The sequence below is a fragment of the Bubalus bubalis genome, chromosome 16, assembly GCF_019923935.1.
Source record: "Bubalus bubalis isolate 160015118507 breed Murrah chromosome 16, NDDB_SH_1, whole genome shotgun sequence".
Taxonomy (NCBI): domain Eukaryota; kingdom Metazoa; phylum Chordata; class Mammalia; order Artiodactyla; family Bovidae; genus Bubalus; species Bubalus bubalis.
In genome coordinates this window covers 33,365,650-33,389,689 of record NC_059172.1, presented here as the reverse complement: position 1 = coordinate 33,389,689, position 24,040 = coordinate 33,365,650, and the positions used below count along the sequence as shown (strand labels likewise).

Here is a 24,040-nt window from a genome sequence, read left to right as displayed (position 1 = left end):
CCATAAATTTTTATAAATATAATACCATTGTCATACCTAACACAATTAAGAATAATTCCTGAATATTAACTAATATCCTAATTTTCAAATTTCCCCAGTTGTCTCAGAAGTAAAATTTTATTACAGTTGATTTGATTGAATCAGGATCTAAACAGGGCCCACATTTGGTTGATAAATTCTCTCTCTTTTTAAAATGCCCTTTATTTGATGCAGTACCTGAGATGTTCGTCCTTTAGTATAGAGGGCCGGGGCTTCTAGATTAGACTGACTGTGCCTCTACCTGCCTTACTTGCTACATACCACTGGTTAGATCTAGAGACTTGATTAGACTCATGGTCCTTCTCATTAGTGGTGCTGTTTTTCATCACTTGGGAAGACACTTGTCTCGCTGTCCCACTTTTAGTGATGTTAAGATTGTTGATTGAGTTGTTATCAGCCTCATTTATCCTTTATAAAGTTTCCATCAAGCTTCCACCTAATAATCATGCCAAAATTCATTATGGCACAGTCCTTATCTTTTTATATACGATTCAGTATTTTCAAAAGTGAAAGTGGCTCAGTCATGTCTGACTCTTTGTGAACCCATGGACTATACAGGAATGGAATTCTCCAGGCCAGAATACTGGAGTGGGTTGCCTTTCCCTTCTCCAGGGTGTCTTGCCAACCCAGGGATCAAACCCAGGTCTCCCACATTGCAGGCGCATTCTTTACAGCTGAGCCACAAGGTAAGCCCAAGAATACTGGATAGGGTAGCCTATCCCTTCTCCAGGGGACCTTCCCGACCCAGGAATTGAACCAGGTTCTCCTGCATTGCAGGTGGATTCTTTACCAACTGAGCTATCAGGGAAGCCCAGTATTTTCAAAATAGAGGCTTAAATCACTTATTGTTCAGGTGTTTTTTCTTTGTTTTCATAGTGCCTTTTTAAAAATTACCAATTTTTATAATTATTTTTTCAAACTAACATTTTCACCCCAAAACACTATATATAAGAAATATTTCAACTTTTTTTTTCAGGTAAACATACCAATTTTTCTATAACTGATTCAGTCAATTTATGCAGGTGCTATTTCCAAGCGTTTTGAAGCACTCTTGAATTTAGCCTTTATTTTGCTCTAAAGGTATTCTGCGGCAAAATGTTATTTTTAAGTGTAATTTGAGTGTAAGACAACCTTGTGCCCCCAAAAGGTTGCATAACCGCTGCTGAAAATGGTACAGAAAGAAAAATGCATCTTTCACCCCACATCCAACCCTACACCATCCAACACTCACTCTTGTGTCACGTTGTCCACCTTTGTTTTCGTTTTGTTGGTTTTGGCCCTACCAGGGATCAAACCCGTGCCCCTTGCACAGGAGGGAAGGAGTCTTAAACACTGGACCCCCAGGGAACTCTCATTGTCTTTCCCCTTTGGCAAGTACAATAACCCTGGATTTTATTAATTATGTACAAACTATTTTCTAAATTATTATATGAGAAAATTCACTTGGTGTGCAATTGTTAATTTTAACACATACAGATTTGTATAACCACCCCACAATCAGGATACAAAATGTTTTATTACCCCCAAAATCTCCCTTTTCCTATCTCTTTACAGTGACCCTCTTCCTATCCCTTATTCCTGGCAACCTGTTCTCCTTCACTATAGTTTTGTTTTTCTACAATGTAATGTAAATGGAGTCATACAACATCTGATTTTTTGTTACCAATTTCTTTCACTTAGTATAGTGTTTTCAGGGTTCATCTGTATTATGTTGTTGTTGTTTAGTCTCTATGTCATGTCCAACTCTTTTGTGAGCCCATGGACTGTAGCCCACCAGGCTCCTCTGTCCATGGTATTTCCCAGGCGAGAAAGAAAACTGGAGTGGGTTGCCATTTCCTTCTCCAGGGGATCCTCCCAACCCAGGGATCAAACCTGAGTCTCCTTCACTGGCAGGTGGATTCTTTACCACTGAGCCACCAGGGAATCCCCATCTGATAGCATATATCAGTACTTCATCTCTTTTTTAAAAAAAACTTTATTAAGATTTTATTTTTTTTAGAGCAGTTTTGGATTCACAGCAAAACTGAGTGGAAAGCACAGAGATTTCACACAAACCCCTTGCCCCAGCACATGCATAGTTTCCCCCAGTAGCATTTTGTTGCGTTTGATGAACCTACACTGATACATCTTCATTAGTCAAAGTGCTTAGTTTACTTTACATGTGATGATGCTTAGTGTTGTCAGTTCTATGGGTTTAGACAAATGTATAAAGACATGTATCCATCATTATGGTATAGAGAGTGTTTACCATATAGAGAGTATAGTCTTTTCACTGCCCTAAAAATTCTGTTTTCTGTTGAGTCTTCTCCCACAGTCTCCTGAAACTCCTGCCAACTACTGAACTTCCTACTATCTTCACAGTTTTGCCTTTTCCAGAATGTCATACAGTTGGAATCATATAGGATGTAGCTCTTTCAAACTGGCGTCAAACATGCATTTAAGGTTCCTCCATGTCTTTTCATAGCTTAATAGCTCATTTCTTCTTAGCAATGAATACTAAATATTCCATTGTTTGGCTTTACCAGTTTTTTATCCACTCACTCACTGAAGAATATTTTGTTTGTTTATAGGTTTGGCAGTTATGAATAGAGCTGCTATAAACATTCATGCATGAACTTTGTGTGACCATAAAAGTTGTTACTTCTCTAGGCATTGGATTCCTGGGTCATATGGCTAAGCATATGCATAACATTCTAAAAAACTACCAGACCATTTTCCAGTGTGGCTGTGCTATTTTTGCATTCTCACAACTATATGAAAGTTGCAGTAGCTTCACAACCTCTCCAGCAATTCGCATGGTTAATATTTTTATTTTAGCCATTCTAATAAATATGGAGTATCTCACTGGTATTTTAATTTGAATGTCTCTAATATATAATTATGTTCACCACTTTTCATGTGTTTATTGGCAGTTCTTATCTTTTCTTCATTTAAATGCCCAAATTCCTTTGCCCAGTTTTTTTTCTTTTGTGTGTGTTCTTGTGTTGTTTTTAAATTTTTTGCTCATTTTAAAATTTGATATGGTTTCACCTGATCCGCCTCTTGAGAAATTTGTATGCAGGTCAGGAAGCAACAGTTAGAACTGGACATGGAACAACAGACTGGTTCCAAATAGGAAAAGGAGTTCGTCAAGGCTGTATATTGTCACCCTGTTTATTTAACTTATATGCAGAGTACATCATGAGAAACGCTGGACTGGAAGAAGCACAAGCTGGAATCAAGATTGCCAGGAGAAATATCAATAACCTCAGATATGCGGATGACACCACCCTTATGGCAGAAAGTGAAGAGGAACTAAAAAGCCTCTTGATGAAAGTGAAAGTGGAGAGTGAAAAAGTTGGCTTAAAGCTCAACATTCAGAAAACGAAGATCATGGCATCCGGTCCCACCACTTCATGGGAAATAGATGGGGAAACAGTGGAAACAGTGTCAGACTTTATTTTTCTGGGCTCCAAAATCACTACAGATGGTGACTGCAGCCATGAAATTAAAAGACGCTTCCTCCTTGGAAGGAAAGTTATGACCAACCTAGATAGCATATTCAAAAGCAGAAACAGTACTTTGCCAACAAAGGTTTGTCTAGTCAAGGCTATGGTTTTTCCTGTGGTCATGTATGGATGTGAGAGTTGGACTGTGAAGAAGGCTGAGCGCCGAAGAATTGATGCTTTTGAACTGCGGTGTTGGAGAAGACTCTTGAGAGTCCCTTGGACTGCAAGGAGATCCAACCAGTCCATTCTGAAGGAGATCAGCCCTGGGATTTCTTTGGAAGGAATGATGCTAAAGCTGAAACTCCAGTACTTTGGCCATCTCATGCGAAGAGTTGATTCCTTGGAAAGGACCCTGATGCTAGGAGGGACTGGGGGCAGGAGGAGAAGGGGACGACAGAGGATGAGATGGCTGGATGGCATCACTGACTCGATGGACATGAGTCTCAGTGAACTCCGGGAGTTGGTGATGGACAGGGAGGCCTGGCGTGCTGCGATTCATGGGGTCACAAAGAGTCGGACACGATTGAGCGACTGATCTGATCTGATCTGATTATTGTTCAATTTTGAGAAATTTTTATAGGTTCTGGATACAAGTCCTTTGTTGACTATGTGATTTGTAAATATTTTCATCCAATCTCTAGCTTGTCTTTTCATTCTCTTAATAGTGTTACAACCCCTGCCTTTTAATTAGTGTATTTAGACCATTTACTTTAATGTAAATATTGGTAAGTTGACTTTAAGTTTGTGAAGTGAAAGTCGCTCAGTCGTGTCCGACTCTTTGTGACCCCATGGACTCCACGGAATTCTCTAGACCAGAATACAGGAGTGGGTAGCCAGCCTTTCCCTTCTCCAGGGGATCTTCCCAACCCAGGGATCGAACCCAGGTCTCCTGCATTGCATGAGGATTCTTTACCAGCAGAGCCACAAGGGAAGCCCAGAAATACTAGAGTGGGTAGCCTATCCCTTCTCCCAGGATCTTTCCCAGGAATCAAACTGGGGTCTCCTGCATTGCAGGTGGATTCTTAACCAATTGAGCTATCAGGGAAGCTGACTTTAACACTTTATTATTTGTTTTCTGTTTGTTTCCTGATTTTGATTCCTCTCTTTATCCTCTCGTCTCTCATTTCTTTAGTGCTGGGTCTCCCCATGCTTTCTAGTTTCTGAGACTCCAATTAAATACATATTTAACACATTCTTTCAGATTCTTTCCTGTTTCCTAAACTCATTTTCTTTTTGTCTCCCTGTGTTGTATTTTGGTAATTTCTTCATCTGTCTCTGAATTCATTAATTGCCTCTTCATCTGTGTCTAATATATTAATTTTAATAAATTAATAAAAATTAAATTAATTAAATATATATTTATTTGAAGTCTCAGAAAGAGAAACTAGAAAGAATGGGGAGAGAAATCTACCTGCTCATTCTTGATAATCCACTTGCTCTTTCATTTTTCAATCCTCATTTCTTAAATCATATTACACATACTTCTGTGTTATTTTTAAAGTCACTCAGTGGTGCCTGACTTTGTGACCTCACGGACTGTAGCCCACCAGTCTCCTCTGTCCATGAGACTTGATCCCTGGCCAGGGAATTAGATTTGACATGCCCCAACTAAGAAAGATCTTGCATGCCTCAACTAAGACTTGGGTGCAGTCAGATAAATAAGTAAATTTTTTTTTTTTTAAAGAACTCAGCAAAGATGACAGAGCTGTAGGGACAGTTGCCATCCACAGGCCCTGTCCCCTCATACCTCTAAGCCCCAGTCTCCTGCAGATTCTGACCCTGAAATCTCCAATCCCCCAAGTTGGGCCTGAGCTATGCCTGAGTGCTACCTTACAGAATTTGAATAATTCAGGTCCCAGTGACCTGAGGTGTCAGTTTCAGTTGCTCTGTTCCCATGGACACAGGTGTCCCAACTCTGTAATTAAGCTAATAAAAGGAAAAGGGGGCTGGGCCTGCTGTCCTGTGCCTCGGAGGGACAGAGTCCCGGACCCCCGTACTGCTGAGAATGCACCAGGCTCACCCAGAGTCCTGAGGGGAAGGCCTTAAGGAAGTCCAGGGAGCTGAAACAGAGGTAGGAGAAAAGAGAAAGTGGAAAGAGGAAGACCAGGGTCAGGGAGGCAGAGACCAAGAAAGAGTTACAGAGGGACAGAGAGCAAGACATAGACGGTTTAGGGGGCAGAGAACAGGCCAGAGGCCGGGAGAGGCAAAGACCAGCAGAGAAGGAGAAACAGTAGATGCCAAGGCCTAAGTACTTAAATTCCAGGGCCGGTACAAATAGGAGAGTGAGGTAGCTGGAAGGGCTGCAGGGCTCCCTGGAGGTTAACTGGGCCCAACAGAGATCCCAGTCTTCCTTCTGACTTCCAGGGATTGTCCACACCACGCTTGCCGGGCCTGGCGCAACCACAGGTCAAGCCAGGAGGCTCACTCCCAGAGATCTGCCCCTCCTCTGGCTGTGGCAAAGCCATGGGCCCCGGGAGCCACCAACTCAGCCTCGGCATCTCTGTCTCCAGCCTGGGACTTCTGCTCCTGCTCCCACTCCTTCCAGGTATGAAGTTCAGTAGACCGGTCCTGGCTTCTTTGGGCATTGCTATTCTTCCCATCCTCCCCAAATCTCCACATGTTCTCTCTTCATTCCTGTGCTGGGAAAAAGCTCCATTTGGCGAGTTTGGAAGAGTGGGAGCTGAAGAGGGCAAGATGGGGCTTGCCTAACTGGGGTGGGAGCAGTTGAGGGGGGCGCTCCCAGGGATAGGGCAGGAAAAGCCAGGCAGACCAGATCGTGAAGGGTGAGTTGGGGCTTTATCTAGCAGGCCTGGGGAGCCATGGCTCAGACAGTAAACAATCTGCCCGCAATGCAGGAGACCCAGGTACCATCCCTGGGTCGGGAAGATAGATCCCCTGGAGAAGGGAATGGCAACCCACTCCAGTATTCTTGCCTGGAGAATCCCATGGACAGAGGAGCCTGGCAGGCTAGAAAGTTCACAGGGTAGACAAAGAGTTGGATACGACTGAGTAAAGAGTTGGATACGACTGAGCAACTAACACTTTCACTTTCTTTCAAGCAGCTACTGATCTAGCTGAATTTGTCTCTTTAAAAGCTTGATATCTCAGGAGCTTCCCTGGTGGTCCAGTGGTTAAGACAGCGCTTCCAATGCAGGGGCCATGGGTTTGATCCCTGGTCAGGAACTAACATCCCCCATGCTATGTGGCGCCTGGGACTCTTGTGGTCTAATCCAGCATCTGTGGTGGGGCAGGCAGAATCCAGGTGCTTAGGAAGGGGCAGGTGGAGCAGAAACCCATCAGCCTTGCTTCAGAAGACAGTAACTATTCACACTACAGCCTCATTGCATCTGTCCCCGGAGGCAGGCAGGGAAGAACTAGAGACAGAGAACAGGGAGTTAGACAGCTGTGAGACAGCGAACGCACTGACAGGGCCTCAGTCTTGTGGAGGGTAGAGGGTGTGAGCCAAGGCCCCTGCTCTGGGGCCTCCGTGGACACTCCTTCTTACTGGTCCTCCAGAGTGCTTGGGAGCCGAGGGCAGGCTGGCACACAAGCTGTTCCACGACCTCTTTGCCAACTACACAAGTGCCCTGAGACCTGTGGCAGACACAGACCAGGCCCTGAATGTAACCCTGGAGGTGACACTATCCCAGATCATCGATATGGTGCGTTGCTGTACAACCACAGAGTGTGCTGGAATGGTTGGAGGAGGAAGGAATGGGAAAGGAATGGGGGACGAGGAACTTCCCTAGTGGTTCAGTGGTTAAAACTCCAAGCTTCCACTGCAGCAGAGCATGGATTCTGTCTCTGGTCAGAAAACTAAGATCCCGCATGCTGCGTGGTGAGGTTAAAAAAAAAAAAAGGAATGGGGGATGGGAGTCTAGGATTACTCTCCAAACAATTCTTTCCTGGAAACATTAATATAACAGCTACCAAGTGTTGGCTATTAACCATTGGGTATCCACAATGTGCCCAATACTTGCACACTCGAGTTCCTGACTAGCAGAGATTACCATCCATGTAACTGCCGAGGAAACTCAGGCCCAAGGGAGAAGGGCCTGCCAAGGTCACACAGCAAGACTGTGTGGGGACTGGACTGTGTGGGCAAGTCAGGTCTGGGGGTGCTGACCAGAGCTCTGCAGTTGAGTGTGCACACACGGGGCAGGGTATGCACAGACGTGTGTCCACATCTATGCCTGCTCTCTGCCCCCAATTAGGATGAGCGGAATCAGGTGCTGACCCTGTACCTGTGGATCCGACAGGAGTGGACAGACGCCTACCTACGATGGGACCCTGACACCTATGGTGGTCTGGATGCCATCCGCATCCCCAGCAGTCTCGTGTGGAGGCCGGACATCGTACTCTATAACAAGTACTGCCTGCCTGGGTCCCTCCCCTCCACCCAAGAGATGGATGCCCTTGGCTCTGGGGATGCCCTTGGCTCTGGGGATGCACTTATTTCCCCATCCCCCAAACCAAACCTGACTCTAGGGCGCCAAGTAAGCTTTGCCCTGGGAGCCTTCTAAACGGCCAGGAAGGTGTCGGCAGTGGTGGCTGTGTGGTGCAGTAGGGCTTCCTGACACCACAGCTCATGGCAACGACCTACTGGGGGACCTCACAGTCCCTTGATAGCACCCCCAAGCCAATCCAGGCTGAATGTCTCCCAGGAACCCTCTGTGTGGTTCAGGACTAGTTCTATATCCCTCGCAGCCAGGCTTTTGGGGCACAGGTACCTCTTTATGTCACATTTCACCCTTCTGGGCCTGAGTCCGTACATTTTCCCCAGGGCCCCTTCAGGCACTTTGCAGATGGCACCCAAGAAAAGTTACCGTGCATCCCGTGTCCCCTTTAGGACTAGACCTGTCTCGTTCTGGGCCCTGCAGGCCCTGGCCCCATTAGGCCTCCAAAGACACAGAGGGCCCACTGTGAGTCCCCCAGAGGGTTGGAGTCGCACCCCCCCTCTTAAGGGTCAGCCCGGACATCCAACGCCGAGGCGCCTCAGGGAGCCCCAACCCCCAACCCCTTCCCGCAGGGCGGACGCGCAGGCCCAGGCCTCGGCCAGCACCAACGTGGTCCTGCGGCACGACGGCGCAGTGCGCTGGGACGCGCCGGCCATCACGCGCAGCTCCTGCCGCGTGGACGTGTCGGCCTTCCCGTTCGACGCGCAGCGCTGCGGCCTGACCTTTGGCTCGTGGACACACGGCGGGCACCAGCTGGACGTTCGGCCGCGCGGCGCCGCCGCCAGCCTGGCCGACTTCGTGGAGAACGTGGAGTGGCGCGTGCTGGGCATGCCAGCCCGGCGGCGCGTGCTCACCTACGGCTGCTGCTCCGAGCCCTACCCTGACGTGACCTTCACACTGCTGTTGCGCCGCCGCGCCGCCGCCTACGTGTGCAACCTGCTGCTGCCCTGCGTGCTCATCTCGCTGCTGGCTCCGCTCGCCTTCCACCTGCCCGCGGACTCGGGCGAGAAGGTGTCGCTGGGCGTCACCGTGCTGCTGGCGCTCACCGTCTTCCAGCTGATCCTGGCCGAGAGCATGCCACCGGCAGAGAGCGTGCCGCTCATCGGTGGGCTCTGAGGGCCCCAGGGTGGCCAGGGAGGGGCTGGCGGGGAGGTTGACCCCCACCCCGGGGGCTGGCGCATGAGGCCCTCCACAGGTGCAAGGGCCATTGCCGGACTGGCCTGGGTCAACCGAGGGGCCCCGCTGAGCATCTTGGGGCCCGGCCTTGTTCTGAGATGGAGAGGGAAGAGATAGGCCCCTTCCAGGGAAAACAGCCCTTCCCACACTTGTAGGGGTGGAAGGAGTTGGTCTCTTTTGGTTTTTTAATTTTATTTATTTATGTCTGTGCTGGGTCTTCACTGGCGCATGAGGGCTTTCTATAGTCGTGGAGAGTGGGGGCCACTCTCTGTGAGCACGCAGATTTCAGTAGTTGTGGCGCACAGGCTCAGTTGCTTGGCAGCCTGTGGAATCTTCCTGGACCAGGGATGGAACCCCCTGTCCTCTGCATTGGTGGGTGGATTCTTAACCACATGTGCCACCTGGGAAGTCCAGGAGTTGGTCTTTACTCAAGGACTTGTTGGAGGATGATCAACATTCACCAATATTAGAATAATAGGCGAAACATCTTAAGTACTCACTGCATGCCAGGCATTCTCTCAAACACTTCAGTTCAGTTTAGTTACTCAGTCGTGTCCAACTCTTTGTGACCCCATGAATTGCAGCACGCCAGGCCTCCCTGTCCATCATCATCTCCCGGAGTTCACTCAAACACGTCCATCAAGTCGGTGATGCCATCCAGCCATCTCATCCTCTGTCGTCCCCTTTTCCTCCTGCCCCCAATCCCTCCCAGCATCAGAGTCTTTTCCAGTGAGTCAACTCTTCGCATGAGGTGGCCAAAATACTGGAGTTTCAGCTCCATCATTCCTTCCAAAGAACACCCATTTATTAACTCAGGGGAGCAGCACCACAGACCTGTGTGCATGCGTGCTAAGTCGATTCAGTCGTGTCCGACTCTGTGTGACTGTAGCCTGCCAGACTCCTCTCTCCATGGGATTCTCCAGGCAAGAATACTGGAGTGGGTTGCCATGCCGTCCTCCTGGAAATCTTCCCAACCTAGAATCGAACTGGAGTCTCTTTATGTCTCCAGCATTGGCAGGGGGTTCTTTACCACTCGAGCCACCTGGGAATCCACCAGGAAGTTTCTATTGTAACTTGCCCAGGTCATGGTGGTTCTATTTAAGAGTGTGACTTTCAGGGGACTGTGGGTGAGTCCAGGCTTTAGCAGTGAGGGTATCAACCAGGGAGCAGGAAGCTTCTGAGAACCAGATGTGGGGATGTGGGAGGGGAGATGTTGGCCCTTACCTCCTTCCCACTTTTTTCCATTTTGCTTCGAGGGTCCTGAGAGCCTGATGGGGGATGCGCTCATTCCTCCTTGTGTTCAGGCAGCTGGGGAGCTCTGGCCCCCTGAGCTCTTGTTTTGGGCCTCAGTTCCATTTCTCTCTTTTGCAGGAAAGTACTACATGGCCACCATGACCATGGTCACCTTCTCCACGGCACTTACCATCCTTATCATGAACCTGCATTACTGTGGTCCCAGTGCCCGCCCCGTGCCAGCCTGGGCTCGGGCCCTCCTGCTAGGACGCCTGGCACGGGGCCTGTGTGTGCGGGAACGAGGGGAGCCCTGTGGGCAGTCTAGACCACCTGAGTCATCCCCCAGTCCCCAGCCTCCTGACAGAGGCACTGGCCCCCCAGCAGGTCCCTGCCATGAGCCCCGGTGTCTGTGCCGTCAGGAAGCCCTACTGCGTCACGTGGCTGCCATCGCCAATGCCTTCCACAGCCACCGGGCTGCCCAGCGCCGCCATGAGGACTGGAAGCGCCTGGCCCGGGTCATGGACCGTTTCTTCCTGGGCGTCTTCTTCTCCATGGCTCTGGTCATGAGCCTTCTGGTGCTGGTGCGGGCCCTGTGAGTCCCGGGGGTCTGCTGCAGCCACAGCACCTCCAGATGGGGATGGATCAGCCAGGCCAGGTGGTGGTCAACCCTCAGGCCACCCGGCATCTCTCCACTGGGCCTAGGAGCCTGGGACATCCTCTCTTCAGCACTACTCACTTCATGGACCAGGAGTATTCATCATCTCCTCCACACTCTAACCTCTAAGGGAAATCAGAGCTTGCTGCTCCCCTGATTCCTGCAGAGGAGGAACTCTGAGAAGGGTCAAGATCGAAGTGCAGTTTGGGAGGGACAGAACTGAACTTCAGTGCTGAGTTTAGACACTTTCAGTGGGGAGTGTGAAGGCATGACAACCTTGCCCCATTTCCTGTCTTCTCTTCCTTCCCCTGTGGCTGCTGTTACAGAGACTCGGTCTAGCCTGACCCTGTCTAGGGGCTCAGAGAAGGTGACTGGGGATACAGGGTTCCTGGTCCACTTTCCACAGCAGGAGGCCACATAAGGACTTGGCCCCAAAGCTCCAGCTCATAATAAAGTAATGTGTGCCTCGCATCTCCTCCATGTCCTGTCTTACCCTTAGGCTCTTGGTGGTGCAAGTTGGGAATCCAGCCTCTTAGGGACCTGAGGACCCATGAATCGGAGTGGAAATTACATCTTTGCTGATAAGAAAATGATTGGCATTTGATTGAGATCCCTAAAGGTCTCTCTGCTGTTTCCCTGCTCTCTCCTCTCTGGATTTAGGTCCAATCCTTCTGCGTTCTCACTGTGTGAGCGTCACACAGTGACGTCCAGAGAGCTTGAAGGTGCCCAAGGTAGGGGCAGGACAAAGACCAGCCACTCACAAGGTGTTTGTTCCTTTCTGACTTCCACGTGTTTTCTGGGACCACCTGCGTACCTTGGACGCAGTCCCTGCCCTCAGATGGGAGACCAGAGGCAGGGCCCCTAACCTAGCAAGGAGGAGAGTCAGAGAAGTCTTTCTGGAAGAGCGAAAAGGAGCTGTCCAGGTGCACATGGGAGGCATTTGAGTAACATCAGTGAATACCATGGCCAAGTACTTTTCTCTCCAATCACTATGCCTCCGAACTACTATAATCTATCTCCAGGTGAGTGATTACCTGTCCTGCAGTCCCCCCACCTCTCTTCAGCATCTGACTCCTAGACCCCTGGGAGAGGCTCAGTCCCCACATTTTCTTCTTCCTGCTATCAGGCCCGGCAGCCACCAGAGAAGGTCCCAGAGTTTCCCGCAGATGGAGTTACCCCAGATCGTCGCCACACTCAGAGCACGCATGTGGCTGACATCCTCGTGTTGGGCAGAGGCTACAGGCAGAGCCATTCAGTGGCTGACGTATTAGAGGAGGCCCGGACTCTCTGGAAAGACTTCACCAACAAGGAACCAGAGCAGCAGTAGAAGGGCCCAGACTGCAGAAAGGGGGCTCTGACCCACGGCTGCAGGGAAAACAGAGGCAGAGAGATTCAGGGACAAAATGAGGAAGAATTTAGGGAGAAAGGTAGACAGAGATGAAAAGACAAGGAGAGTCCCAGTTCCCTTTTCAGAGGTCATTAAGTTTATGCCCCAGCTTCCTGTTGACACAACTGAGGCACTGCAGGGCGGGACGAAGTGGGGTAGAGATCTGAGCGAACTCTGATGATGCTGATCTTTGCTCCTCTGCCCAGACTCTGGTGGGAGAGGCACTGGTGGAGGGGAGGTGGGTGGCGAGGGGGAATCCTAAACTTCCCCAGTGCCTGAAATGACATTATCAGAACTCAAGCAGGTTGGAAGCGGGAGACTTGGCTGGTCTTGACTGTGCCACAGATGACTCTGTCGTCTGGAGCAAGTCACTTCTGTCTCTGGGCCTCACTTTGTTATGTAATGAGGGCAGTATTTCCTGTCCCACCTCCTTCCAGTTGATTATTGCGCAGTAAGAATAACGTGAGGTGGGGGCCCCCCTGGTGTGGTGGTTCAGAGTTGGGCTCCAGGGCCAGGCTGTCTGGGCCCCATCCCTTGCTAGGTCTGTGTGTGGGGCCGGTTGCTTCACCTCTCTGTGTCTCTCATCCGTGGAACAGGGGTGATGACAGTATCTGCACCATCGGGTCACGGTGAGGACTCCTGTGCCCGGAACCCTGAGTGGTATTGTGCCATGGAGAAGGGTGGGAGCAAAGTGGAGGCTGAGGCTCCTTCCTGCCCACTGTTCTAAAAGCCTTGAGGGAGGAGGCAGGACCCCAGGGTGAAAAGCAGCTGTGATTTCTTCCCTGAGAATGGCCTGTTCCCAGCTGGAGAGGTGATGCCTCAGGCAAACCCTGGGCCAGCAAGTGTTCAAGAGAAGAGAAGAGTCATGGCCACAGAGAATCTGGGGACCATCTAGTCCAATATGCTTATGCTACAGATAGGGAAACTGAGGTTCAGAGAGGAAAAACTGGTCACAGAGTTGGGGCAGAGCCTGGGTTAAAGCCCAGGTCTCCAGCACCCATGACCTGACCTTGACCTTGGGAGGTAGTCTGAGGGAGTTCTGAGCACAGTTATAGACAGAGGGCTCCCCCGTAGAAGGAGGACAAGGCCTGGGGAGGGCTTTGTGGAGTGGCCCTTCCCACTGTCACCTCAGTGTAGCCTGGAGCTCCCTGGGGTCTGATCAGTGACCTCCTGTGAAGGAGGGGCCGGCCCCAGGCCCAGGTGGAGGGGAGCAGGTGTGTCAGCTCGCCAGATATACACCCCACGTATCCCACATATACACCCTGTGGGAAAGGTTAGCAACCCCCACAGGTGTCTGCTTAAGAAAGTCAATTTTTTTTTTAATCAAAAGAGGGTTGTTTTTCATTTAAGGGGGATATTCACCTAGGAAAGGGGCCCAGACCCAGAGCAGTCAGCTCATCTCCGAACAGAGTCCTGCCGATGCCTGCAGCCCTTACCTGAGTTACCCAGACGGCAGCGCTCAGACTTGCATTGCTTGTCTGCAGGAAAGAAACAGCAAAGAATCAAAGGCTCAATAGATCTCAGGACAGAAAGGGACCCCAGAGTACCTCCCTGACTAGCTCTCAGAGAAACTGGTGCCTTTTCCCCTAATTCTGCTTCCTTACAGTGGGACCACCCTTGCCTGGGTTTGACTAGACCCACGAGCAACGGGGCCAGGAAGGCCCCAGCCCTCAAAGCCAGGGTGATCTAGGCTCTCCTTCTCCTCCCTTGGCCTGTAACTTTGCCTCTATGCTGCACCCACCGCTCCTTCTCCCCTGTCTTGTCCCAGCCAGGGAGGGGCTAGTTTACGTTCTTTGCCAGTCTTCGTCACTTTCCATCAAACATGCGTGCTCATGATGCTGTCCACGGTGGGATCTGAAGCCACAGTGGACCTGCTCCCACTTGGATGTGGTCGGTGGATCCAGCCAACAGCCTGCCTCTTACTTGGGAAATAGCCTCACAAGCCCCTGGGCATCCCTCAACCAGGACCAGCAGCCCACAGCCCTTCAGTGACTAAGGACCTGTGCCCATCCTCATGATTACTCCTCTGCCTGGTCCTGGGATGGTGGAGAGGAAAGCACCCGAGAACCCAAACTGCCAGAACCCAAAATGGAACTTTAGGGGATGGCACCCAAACGCTGTCTCACCACCTCACTGTCACCTTGACCCAGTACACGCACAGCCCAGGGTTTCTGCTCAGTCAAAAAACACACTCCTCTCAGAAAACATGGTGGGGGCCCACACTCATTTCTGGCAACAGCTTCCATCTGGGAGAGAAGCCTGATCAAGTCTGTTTGGCCCTCAGATGGCCAAAAACACCTGTGCTGGTCAGAAAACCCTCCCAGCAGGCAAGTGCCCAGCTCTGGCTTAGACTGTGTACGTGTCCCCTGAAAATGGGATGGGGAAGCCCAGCTTGTACACAGCTGCTGGCTGACATGTGCCCTGCTCACCTTTGATGTACTCGCAGTTGTATGTGCTGCGCTTGCCCACGGCCCGGAGGTAGATGCGGGAGGGGCCCTGGGCTGGCCTGCTGGCGTTGATCACCTGGAAGGTCTCAAAGGGAGGGATCAGCACTTCCTCCTCCCCAGGGAAGAAGGAATAACCCTTGATTGGGGCCCCAAGGCAGGTCCAGATGCCAAAGAAGGTGTCTTCCCCAAAGTGCTGGGCTGCAGTATTCTGCAGGGACGCGGAGGCAAAGCCCCCCAGCCTGATGGTGGCCCCTGGCCCGGCCGGCCGGAAGCGCAGGCCCTGCACCCCTCGGAACACCTGGTGGCACTGGGGTGGACGCTGGCCGCTGCTCAGCAGCTGCAGGGCTTCGGTCAGCAGGAAGTGGAGTGTCTTGAAGGAGAAGTGCTGGAGGTAGTGGGCCCGGGAGCGACCCGCCTCACGCACGGCCGCGTTGAATTCTTTGTGCAAGGGGCTGTTGGCCGTGTAAGCCAGGAGGGCCACCCCGTGCTCTTCTCGGAAGCCCAGGGGGACGAGCAGACGGGTAGGGCTGACGCCCCACTCGGGCCCCCAGGCCTGGCGCTCCCGCCACTGGCTGCTTGCCTGCGCCCAGCCATCAGCGTACACTTTGTTGGCCTGGAACTCTGTGCGGTTGAGTTCCGGGAGAGCAGCCGCCATGGCTGCGGCACAGCCAGCATACTGGTCATCGAAGGAGGCCAGGGCCATGTCTAGGGGCATTTCTCGAGAGAGGAGGTCTCGTCGTATGATGGGGTGGCTCTGGGCCTGTGAGAGGGGAGCAGCAAGGATTGAGAGGTTAGGCCCCAGGAGAACAGGAGCCCTGTTATCCAGCTCCCCCCTCCACTGAGCTGAGTGAGATGAAGGGCCCCAAACACACTTGGAGGGGAAGTGAGGTGAAAGTCTCTCAGTTGTGTCCAGCTCTTTGTGACCCCATGGAGTATACAGTCCATGGACTTCTCCAGGCCAGAATACTGGGGTGCGGGGGGATAGTCTTTCCCTTCTCCAGGCCATCTTTCGAACCCAGGTCTCCCACATTATAGGCAGATTGTTTACCAGCTGAGCCACAAGGGAAGCCTGGAGGGGAAGGGGATTGGGAACTACCAGCAATAGATGCCCTGAGACTGGGCTCCAGGGCTGTTCCCTCAGACTGAGCCATCCCCAAAGGAAGCACCCGGCAGAGTTCAGAAGCCAGCACCTGGGGGATGGGGACAGCAGAGGATGACCGTACCTGAAGTGCTTCCATGAGGCCCATGGACACAAGCAACAGAGACATCATGGCAGGGCTCTGCATGTTAGAGATGACCCTGGTCAAGTCACTCTCTGGGCCTCAGTTTCCTCACCTGGAAAAAGAGAATCTGCACAGTTCAATAAGGACAAATTGTAACTTCCTGGTGGTCCAGAGGCTAAGACTCCACTCTCCCAATGTAGGGGGCCCTGGTTTGTTCCCTGGTCAGGGAACGAGATCCCACCTCTGCAACTGAGAGTTCACGTGCTGCAACTAAAAAGATCCCACGTGCCACAGTGAAGGTGGAAGACCCTGTGCGCCATGAGTAAGACCAGCGCGGCCTAAATACATAAACAAACAAACAAACAAAAAACATGAATTGATACCTGGTCTGGGTCACTTACACTGCTTGGCACAGGGTCACAGCATAGAAATGGAAGCTCAGAAGAGAGAGAGAGCCCTTCTTGCTGGAAGGAACATGGGAAACTTCTTGGAGGAGGAACATGTGACTAGGGTCTTATGGGATAAAGAGGAGAATAAGGCTTCAGTCAATGGAGGTGGGAGAGAAAAGACTGGAGTCTGGAGAGGGAAAGATGTTAGGGGCAGCAGGAATGGGAACAGGAAAGGTACTGGAGGTAGGAACTCTCACAATGTAAAGAGTGAAAGACACTTTTTCTAGTGTGGCAGGTGCAGGGTGGGAATGTTGGAAAGCTTGGGGTCAGTCCTGAAGGAGCTTGACTTCCACAGTGAGAGGTCCGGACTTCCCCTCGTGGGGACCTGAGGCTGAAACAGGGCAGATCCAGGAGTGGTCAGTTGGTGAGGCCGCAGCAGGACCTCAGGGACAGGCTCAGAGCAGGGCTCCAGGAAGGTGTTCCAGCTTTGGGTCAAGATTGGAACAGTTTCCAAGTTGGTGGTGCTTCTTTATTTCTGTTTATTACCAAGTAACGCATGCTCATTGTATATGAATGAATCACAACGCCCAAGGCCCCCATTTCTTCTTCTCCCTCCATGTCCCCTTTGCACTATTACCCAGGCCTGCTGTTTTCCTGGTAATGGGACCCTTCACGACCTTTTTTGATGTACATACAAATAATATAATATTTAAGTATATATACACACATAGTTTTCTGTGTGCAGCCTATTTTTGGTTTTCTTACTGTCACTTTTTTCAAAAAGAAAAAGGAAACATGCTTACATATACACATTCTGCAACATTTTCCCAGGAAATAATGTACCATACACTTCCTTCCATGTCATACATGCGTATCTACCTTGTTAGTTATAATGGCAGCATGGAATTTCATAGTAGAGTTAGTCCATAATTTAATTAACCATTTCCTTATTGATGGGCCCTTAGTGTTTTTTCCTCAGTCTTTGATATTGCATGTGATATTGCAGTGATCAGTTGTGTATATAAATCCTTATCTACTTGTCTGCATGTTTTTAAAGGAAAGTTATCAAGGTGATATTTAAAGGATCTGAATAGTGTTCCTTTAGATAGCCACTGCCAAATTGCCATCCAAAATGTCCCTCTTCACCTCCCACCAACAGTGGACAAAAGTGCCCTTTTCTCCAAGTCTTTGCCAACACTACTAGCCATTATGAATCCCTTAATTTCCATTTAACTGGTGGGCGCAAATGGTATCTAGTTTCTAATTTACCTCTTGGCTCACTAACAGGGTGAATCATAATGTTATTTTTGGGGGAGGGGCACACCTGAGGTGTAGCCTGGCATGCTGCAGTCCTTGGGGTCGCACAAACACACAGGCCGTGAAGTGTGGCAAAAAAAAATAACATTATGATTCATCCTGGTAGTGAGCCAAGAGGTAAATTCCCCAACTTGGGATGGAACCCCAGGCCCTCAGCAGTGAAACTGCAGAGTCCTAAGCACTGGACTGCCAGGGAAACCCCATAGCTTTATTTTTTAATATTATTAAGTTTTAAGTTTCAAAAAGTAGTACATTTTCATTTTTCATAATTTATAGTCCACAAGGCATGCAGTGAAATGTCCTTCTCTCTGATTCCTCAACCCCATCCCCTCTCCCCAGAGGTACCAGTGTTCCCATTTCCTGTCATCCTGGCAGAGATACTCTAGGCGCATATCAGCAGATTCTTAGGTATTTCTGTTTTCCCTCTTTTATCCAAACCATAATATAGTTAGTGGTTTTTATCTGTGGAGATCTGATGAAAACTGAAAGTTCTCAGAAGATGGATCTGTGTGCCTTCACACAGACCTTACACAACTCTCAGGGTGGATGTACACCCTCCCTAGTCTTGCTTAGGTTAAGCATCCCTGCTCCCTGATCCCCTCTTGGTGGGACCTAAGTTTTGATAGATCAATGACCCTAGGACATGGAAATGTTCTGTGGCTATAATTTTGTTTCCCAATCTAAGATCTTATCACTGCCAATTCACAGTTTAAATTGCGGTGTGAGCCTCTCTGGGCAACGGAGTTAACAGCAGGTTTTTATCAAATTTAACATGTTCCAAACTGAACTCCTTATCTTCCCTCCCTCAAAACCTGCTTACTCATTCATTCAACAAAATAATAATTTAATTAATTAGTTTATATTTGGCTGTGCTGGGTCTTCGTTGCTACATGGGCTTTTCTCTCCTCAAGGCGAGCAGGGGTTACTCTCTAGCTGCGGTATTCAGGCTGCTCACTGCAGCATCTTTTCTTGTTGTGGAGCACTGGCTCTAGGGCACTAGGGCTGCGGTAGTTGCCGTGCCCAGCCTCCAGGGCACAGGGTCAGTAGTTGTGGTGCACGGGCTTAGTTGCTTTGTGCACCATACGATCAGGGATCCAGGATCTTCCCAGATCAGGGATCAAACCCGTGTCTTCTGCATTGGGAGGTGGATCCTTTAGCACTGAGCCACCAAGGAAGCCTCTCAACAGAAAATTCTTGAGCATCCTGTAATGTGCCAGGAGCTGAGGATAAAACTGTGATCATGAAACAAAAACAAAACCCATATCCCTGCTTGTTTAAACTCTTTTAAGGTGGAGACAGAGCTGGAATGGGGAATTTCAAGTAGCATGTGATGTATGTTACAAGAAGCCAAAGAGCGTGATGAAGACACATTTGCACCAGGAGTGGGTTTAAATGATGAGCTGTCTAGAGGAGATACGGAGTAGATAGAATTGAACATGGCATCACAATGGGGACTAAAGCATGAAATACTGCTCCCTAGTTCCAGGATAGAATGTAAATGGGCAGAGTATATAGCAGCAAAAAGCTACTTGAACTCTTGTGGTCTTTTGGAATCCCCCAAAGAAACCTGAACTTCTATAATAGATCCTCTTCTTATGGAAAATCCAGTCCATGGGTTCACTGGGGGCTTTCCTAACTCTGTACCCTCATGAGGGGAACATTAGACCCCCAAACCGGTACTCTAATGCCCTGGTCATTGCTATTGGTTCACGTTTGGACACATAACCTAAGTGAGACACTCAGAGTCCTTCCTGGGATTTGATAATAGATGGATGCAGTATAAAAGAGTATACCTGCCACTGCTGATTCATGGTATTGCCTCAGCTCACCTTCAGGTTGAAACACAGGAGCAATGAATAATTCTCAAGCATCTGACAGCTTCTCACCCCTACAACTACTACTACTAAGTCATTTCAGTCATGTCTGACTCTGTGCCACCCCATAGACGGCAGCCCACCAGGCTCCCCATCCCTGGGATTCTCCAGGCAAGAACTCTGGAGTGGGTTGCCATTTCCTTCTACAATGCATGAAAGTGAAAAGTCAAAGTGAAGTCGCTCAGTTGTGTCCGACTCTTAGCGACCCCATGGACCTAGTGTTCCATATATTCCTGTGTCCAAGCCTTTCTGCATCACCTGGGGAGCTTGCTCAGGGCAGCCCCAAAGTGCAGGAGATTTAATGTTCCCAGAACAACTCTCACCCAGTGAGGGTGGAACGTCAGATTCCCTAGTCCACAGAGGGTCCCCAGAGAGACATAGTTGACCGCAGTGGTCACACACTTTTTGCAGGGGCATTTGTCTCTCTTCTCTGTCTCACTTTGCCACTCCTTTATTTGTACTTCCTGAGACCACCTTACAAATAAGATCACTACACCCAAGTCCTTGCCTCTAGGTCTGCTTTGGAGGGAACCCAAACCAGAGAGAAGGCCTTCTTTTTGGGTCAGAGACCATCAGAACATAGCCCAGAACTGTTCCTCCAGCCTGGGCCCCAGAGGAGCAGATGTGGGCCCAGCCCATAACAAGGAGGCGCCCAACTAAGGCAGCCAGCTGAGGGAGGCTGGCAGCCTGAGACAGAGCTGCCCATCCAAGCTCACTTTAGCCCATCTACAGTCAACCTGAAGACCCAGGAGCATGAGAATAAATGTTTGCATGCCTCTGAGATTTTGTGGCCCACAGCAAAAACATGAAGCCAACTGTATCTCTCACTGCCTCTCCATTGCCCTGTCTCTATCCTACAGAAACACAGAAATAAAAGATTTTAGGCTTAGAATAGGGAAGGAGAATTATGAAGTCAGACTGAGGACACTGAATCATGTGGCCTAAGGTATTGGTAGTGACAGTGGACCCTACCTCTCTATGTAGAATTTACTGGACATGGTATCTGATGAGATTTAGGAGATGAGATGGGGGAAATCAAGGCTCACACTCAGGTTCCCATGCTGTAAGTTGGAAATACAGAGGAAAGCAGACTACACTTTGAAATCTCATCTTGCTCATCTCAACACATAGTAGATGATCAATTAAAGAATGTACTGAATATATGATCACATAGTTCAGTTTGTCCTGTGTGAACATAGGACAGTTCAGTGTGTCTGCAGGGGCCAATGTCTGAGAGGGAGCAGAATGGACAACAAGAGACATTTGAGAATCACAGGTGTACTGAAGTCAGGGAGAGATGAGGTCCCTGGGGAAAGAAGAAGAAGGGCTGAGGAGCAAAGAGAGTGGCTTGAAGCCAAAGCGCAGGTAGAGTGAGGCACTTCCTTGGGTTTCCAGAGACTCTTCACTTCTAGCCTTTGGGTACCGAGAAATACCCCGGGATCCTTGTGATGAATTTCTCTTTGGGCTTCATCCAGCTCAAGGTAGTTCCTCTGAATTTTCCATCAGAAAAGTATCATGCAGTCTGCCATCCTTGTTATTCATCCAGTCACCCAAGATGATTACTTGGCTTTCCATTCACTCATCAAACACTAGATTGGTTACCAAGGAGTGCTGTGCAGAGTATGAGTTAATCTTCAATGGTCCTTCCCTTTCCCCATCACCACCTCCCCCACCAAGGCTCTGGTCAGCTCCTGCCTCCTCCCTGGTCTCCTGCCTCCACTGTCGCCCCTGCAACTCCACGCTCCCCTGGAGCAGGGAGAACAATGAGTCTGAAGCACAGCTGATGATGTTCCTCACCTGCTTCAGAACCCTCTGTGCCAAACCTGCTGGGAGAAATATCTCAAAATACAGACATGAAAATTATGAGGGAAGGGATGAGAACACTACAAGAAAGAAAAAAGAAGGCAATATAAAACAAAACTTCGCTCTTACCCTCAGGACAGAGTGCTGGCATTTGAAGCCTTCTGTGACCTGGTCCTCCCCAACCTCTTCAGCCTCGTGCCCTTCCACCCTTGCTTCACATGGATGGCACAGCACGAAGTCCCAGATGAGGCACTGCTGCTTCCCTCCACGTGCTGGGGCTGCCCTTCTCCTGCTACCCACTCTTCCAGGAGTAGCTCAGGGGCCACCTCCCCCAGGAAGCCCTCCGACTCCTCTGGCCTCCTGAATCCCCTGTGCTTTCCTCTGTCACTGTGCTAGTCATACTGTGCTGCCTTCCGAGTCTGCCTCCCCTCCTGGCCTGTGAGTTCCTTGAGGGTAGGACTGGATATGACCCACTCTGTGTCCCCAGGGCTCAGCCCAAGGCCAGGCACACATGAGGCCTCCTGGAATGTTTGCTGAAAGTCTGAGAGGCTTTCTGGGTGTCACTAATAATGGAGACACCTGCAGAGCAGGTGGATTGATGGCTTAGTGACCAGTTTGGGGGCAATGGTGTGGGGGCCAGAGTGGTGGGGAGGGCCTGAAAGGTCAGGAAGTGGAGGCACTGGCAACCCCTTTTCCTCGCCCAGCTGCTGCCCTTCTGTCCTTCCTGTCATCCTGCTCAGGGCACCTCTCTTGTTGATTTCCCCTCATCCCGGCCCGTGATGAACATCCCCTACTGGGGATATTTTCTAGTTTACTTTAAGCTTGTTTTGTGTGAACTCCCTAGAAGTTTCAAAATGGTTTTTGGGCCAAAAGCATTAAAGCTGTGACCTAAGCCTGTGCTCAGTTGCTCAGTCCTGTCCAACTCTTTGCAACCTCATAGACTATAGCCTGTCAGGCTTCTCTGTCCATGAAATTTTCCAGGCAAGAATACTGGAGCAGGTGGCCATTTCCTACTCCAGGGGATGTTCCCAATGCAGGGATTTAACCTACAACCCTGGGTCTCCTGCATTGGCAGAGGGATTTTTACCACCAGCACCACCTGGGAAGCCCTACTGGGACTGGGACTCCAAATCCCTCCCTAGAAGTCCCCAAGTTTCCCAATGGCCTCAGCCTCCCTAGTATCTCAGACCTCTTTGTCAAATATGCAATGGTCTGCATGTTTGTGTCTCCCCAAAATTCATAGGCTGGAACCCTAATGCCTGATGTGATGATATCAGAAGGTGGGGCCTTTGGGAGATCATTAGTTCATAATTCATGATCCCTCATGACTTGGGATTGCTGTTCCTATAAAAGACACCCCACAGAGCTCACTAGCTTTTTCAACTTGTGAGGGCCCAGTGGGGAAGTGCTGGCTATAACCAGGAATAGAGCTGCCATCTGACCAGGCTAGCACCCTGATCTCAGACTTTGAGCCTCCAGAACTTTATATATATATATATAATTTGTTGTTGATAAGATACCCAGTCTGTGGCATTTTTGTTATAGCAGTCTGAACAAAGATAAAAGGTTTCTTGAACCTTTTCTTAATGACTGCTATAACTCTACCAATAACACCCCAAATTTTGCATTTCAGAAACAGCTTTCTGTGCCCAGTGCCCAGGAGGAGGGTCGTATGCCCCTTACCTAGACCTTCTCCAGGGCTTGGAAGCTGGTGTTGGTCTCCAGTGACAGCCTCCAGGGGAGGGGGAGGGCAAGTTTCTCTTTTATACCATCTCTTGTACCTTCCCCACACAGCTGCTCAGAAATGTGACACTCTCCCATCTATTTCTGGACATCTCTTCTAGGCTCAGGAATACTAGCCTCAGCCCAGGGTGTTCTGGGCAAGAGCTCTTCCCATGAAAAAAGCGAATCCCTGAACCCAGAGAGAAATCAAAGACCCAGGCTGGAACAACTGTCTCCTAATTGGGTTTGCTCCTGCATTCAGCATCCCTGACCTCAGGGAGTATCTCCTCATTGATCCTTTCAGGTGATGGAGACTCACTTGAGGAGTAAGGAGAGATTTCTGGGTAGAGTCTGAGTCCCAGCTGCAGTGCTCTTGGTCATGTGATCTTGGAGGACTTTCCACTTCACTCTAGACCACTGTTCAATGACTAGATTTGAAGCCATCTCTTGGGGTCTTTCTTGGGGTGCCAGGTCTCAGGATAAGTGAAGCTTCCTCAAAGCCAGAGAATGGAAAGAGGAGAAAACACTGGTACCAGCAGATCTGGTCTCGTGTTGTGTCCCTGCAGGCCTAGCTATCCAGACAGTATAGTATCTTCTGTTCCAGCAATTGTCAATTCTCAGGACCCTCTAGGGGGAGAGGTAGGCAGGATATGTAGATGAGTTGCTGTTTTTTCACAATAATGGAGAACAGCAGAGTGACTCCTGATTTTCTAATCTTGGAGTGCTTTGGGGAAGCCAGTCTAAATTACAAGGGGATGAAAGAACTTGTCTGGATTTGTTGTGTTTGCCTGAGGAGCAGTCCGGTTTGGGGACTACGTCTCTTCTTCGTT

General features: G+C 49.8%; 2 protein-coding genes across 4 annotated transcripts; one reads left to right on the top strand and one right to left on the bottom strand.

Moving 5' to 3' along the window:
- Positions 1-4,522: 4,522 nt before the first annotated feature.
- Positions 4,523-10,989, top strand: CHRNA10 (cholinergic receptor nicotinic alpha 10 subunit). Its single transcript, XM_006064744.4, has 6 exons — positions 4,523-5,598; positions 5,892-6,072; positions 7,044-7,189; positions 7,742-7,896; positions 8,557-9,089; positions 10,532-10,989. Exons 2-6 carry the CDS (start codon positions 5,991-5,993, stop codon positions 10,987-10,989), a joined length of 1,374 nt encoding a protein of 457 aa, XP_006064806.3. The 5' UTR covers positions 4,523-5,598; positions 5,892-5,990.
- On the bottom strand, positions 10,764-23,297 carry ART1 (ADP-ribosyltransferase 1). Of its 3 annotated transcripts, XM_044929418.2 has the most exons (6): positions 23,172-23,197; positions 16,507-16,618; positions 16,106-16,217; positions 14,865-15,642; positions 13,872-13,913; positions 10,764-12,413 (listed from the first exon to the last, which is right to left on the bottom strand). In XM_044929418.2, the coding sequence occupies exons 3-6, from the start codon at positions 16,166-16,168 to the stop codon at positions 12,316-12,318; spliced, it is 981 nt and encodes a 326-aa protein (XP_044785353.2). In that variant the 5' UTR covers positions 16,169-16,217; positions 16,507-16,618; positions 23,172-23,197; the 3' UTR covers positions 10,764-12,315. The 3 variants fall into 3 exon arrangements, with proteins under 3 accessions (XP_044785353.2, XP_006064807.4, XP_045018862.1); XM_006064745.4 differs by lacking the exon at positions 16,507-16,618 and having other exon boundaries at positions 23,172-23,297; XM_045162927.1 differs by lacking the exons at positions 16,507-16,618; positions 23,172-23,197 and adding an exon at positions 16,347-16,457.
- Positions 23,298-24,040: the final 743 nt, after the last annotated feature.

Bases quoted from the DNA above. Each gene is read 5' to 3' on its own strand.
- CHRNA10 (XM_006064744.4), top strand. From the start codon at position 5,991: ATGGGCCCCGGGAGCCACCAACTCAGCCTCGGCATCTCTGTCTCCAGC. The intron at 7,897-8,556 runs GTACTGCCTGCC...CCCTTCCCGCAG, and splicing joins GACATCGTACTCTATAACAA to GGCGGACGCGCAGGCCCAGG. The intron at 9,090-10,531 runs GTGGGCTCTGAG...TCTCTTTTGCAG, and splicing joins AGAGAGCGTGCCGCTCATCG to GAAAGTACTACATGGCCACC.
- ART1 (XM_006064745.4), bottom strand. From the start codon at position 16,168: ATGCAGAGCCCTGCCATGATGTCTCTGTTGCTTGTGTCCATGGGCCTC. The intron at 13,914-14,864 runs GTGAGCAGGGCA...TCTTTCCTGCAG, and splicing joins CAACTGCGAGTACATCAAAG to ACAAGCAATGCAAGTCTGAG. The intron at 12,414-13,871 runs GTAAGGGCTGCA...TTTTCCCTGCAG, and splicing joins CTGCCGTCTGGGTAACTCAG to CCGTGGGTCAGAGCCCCCTT.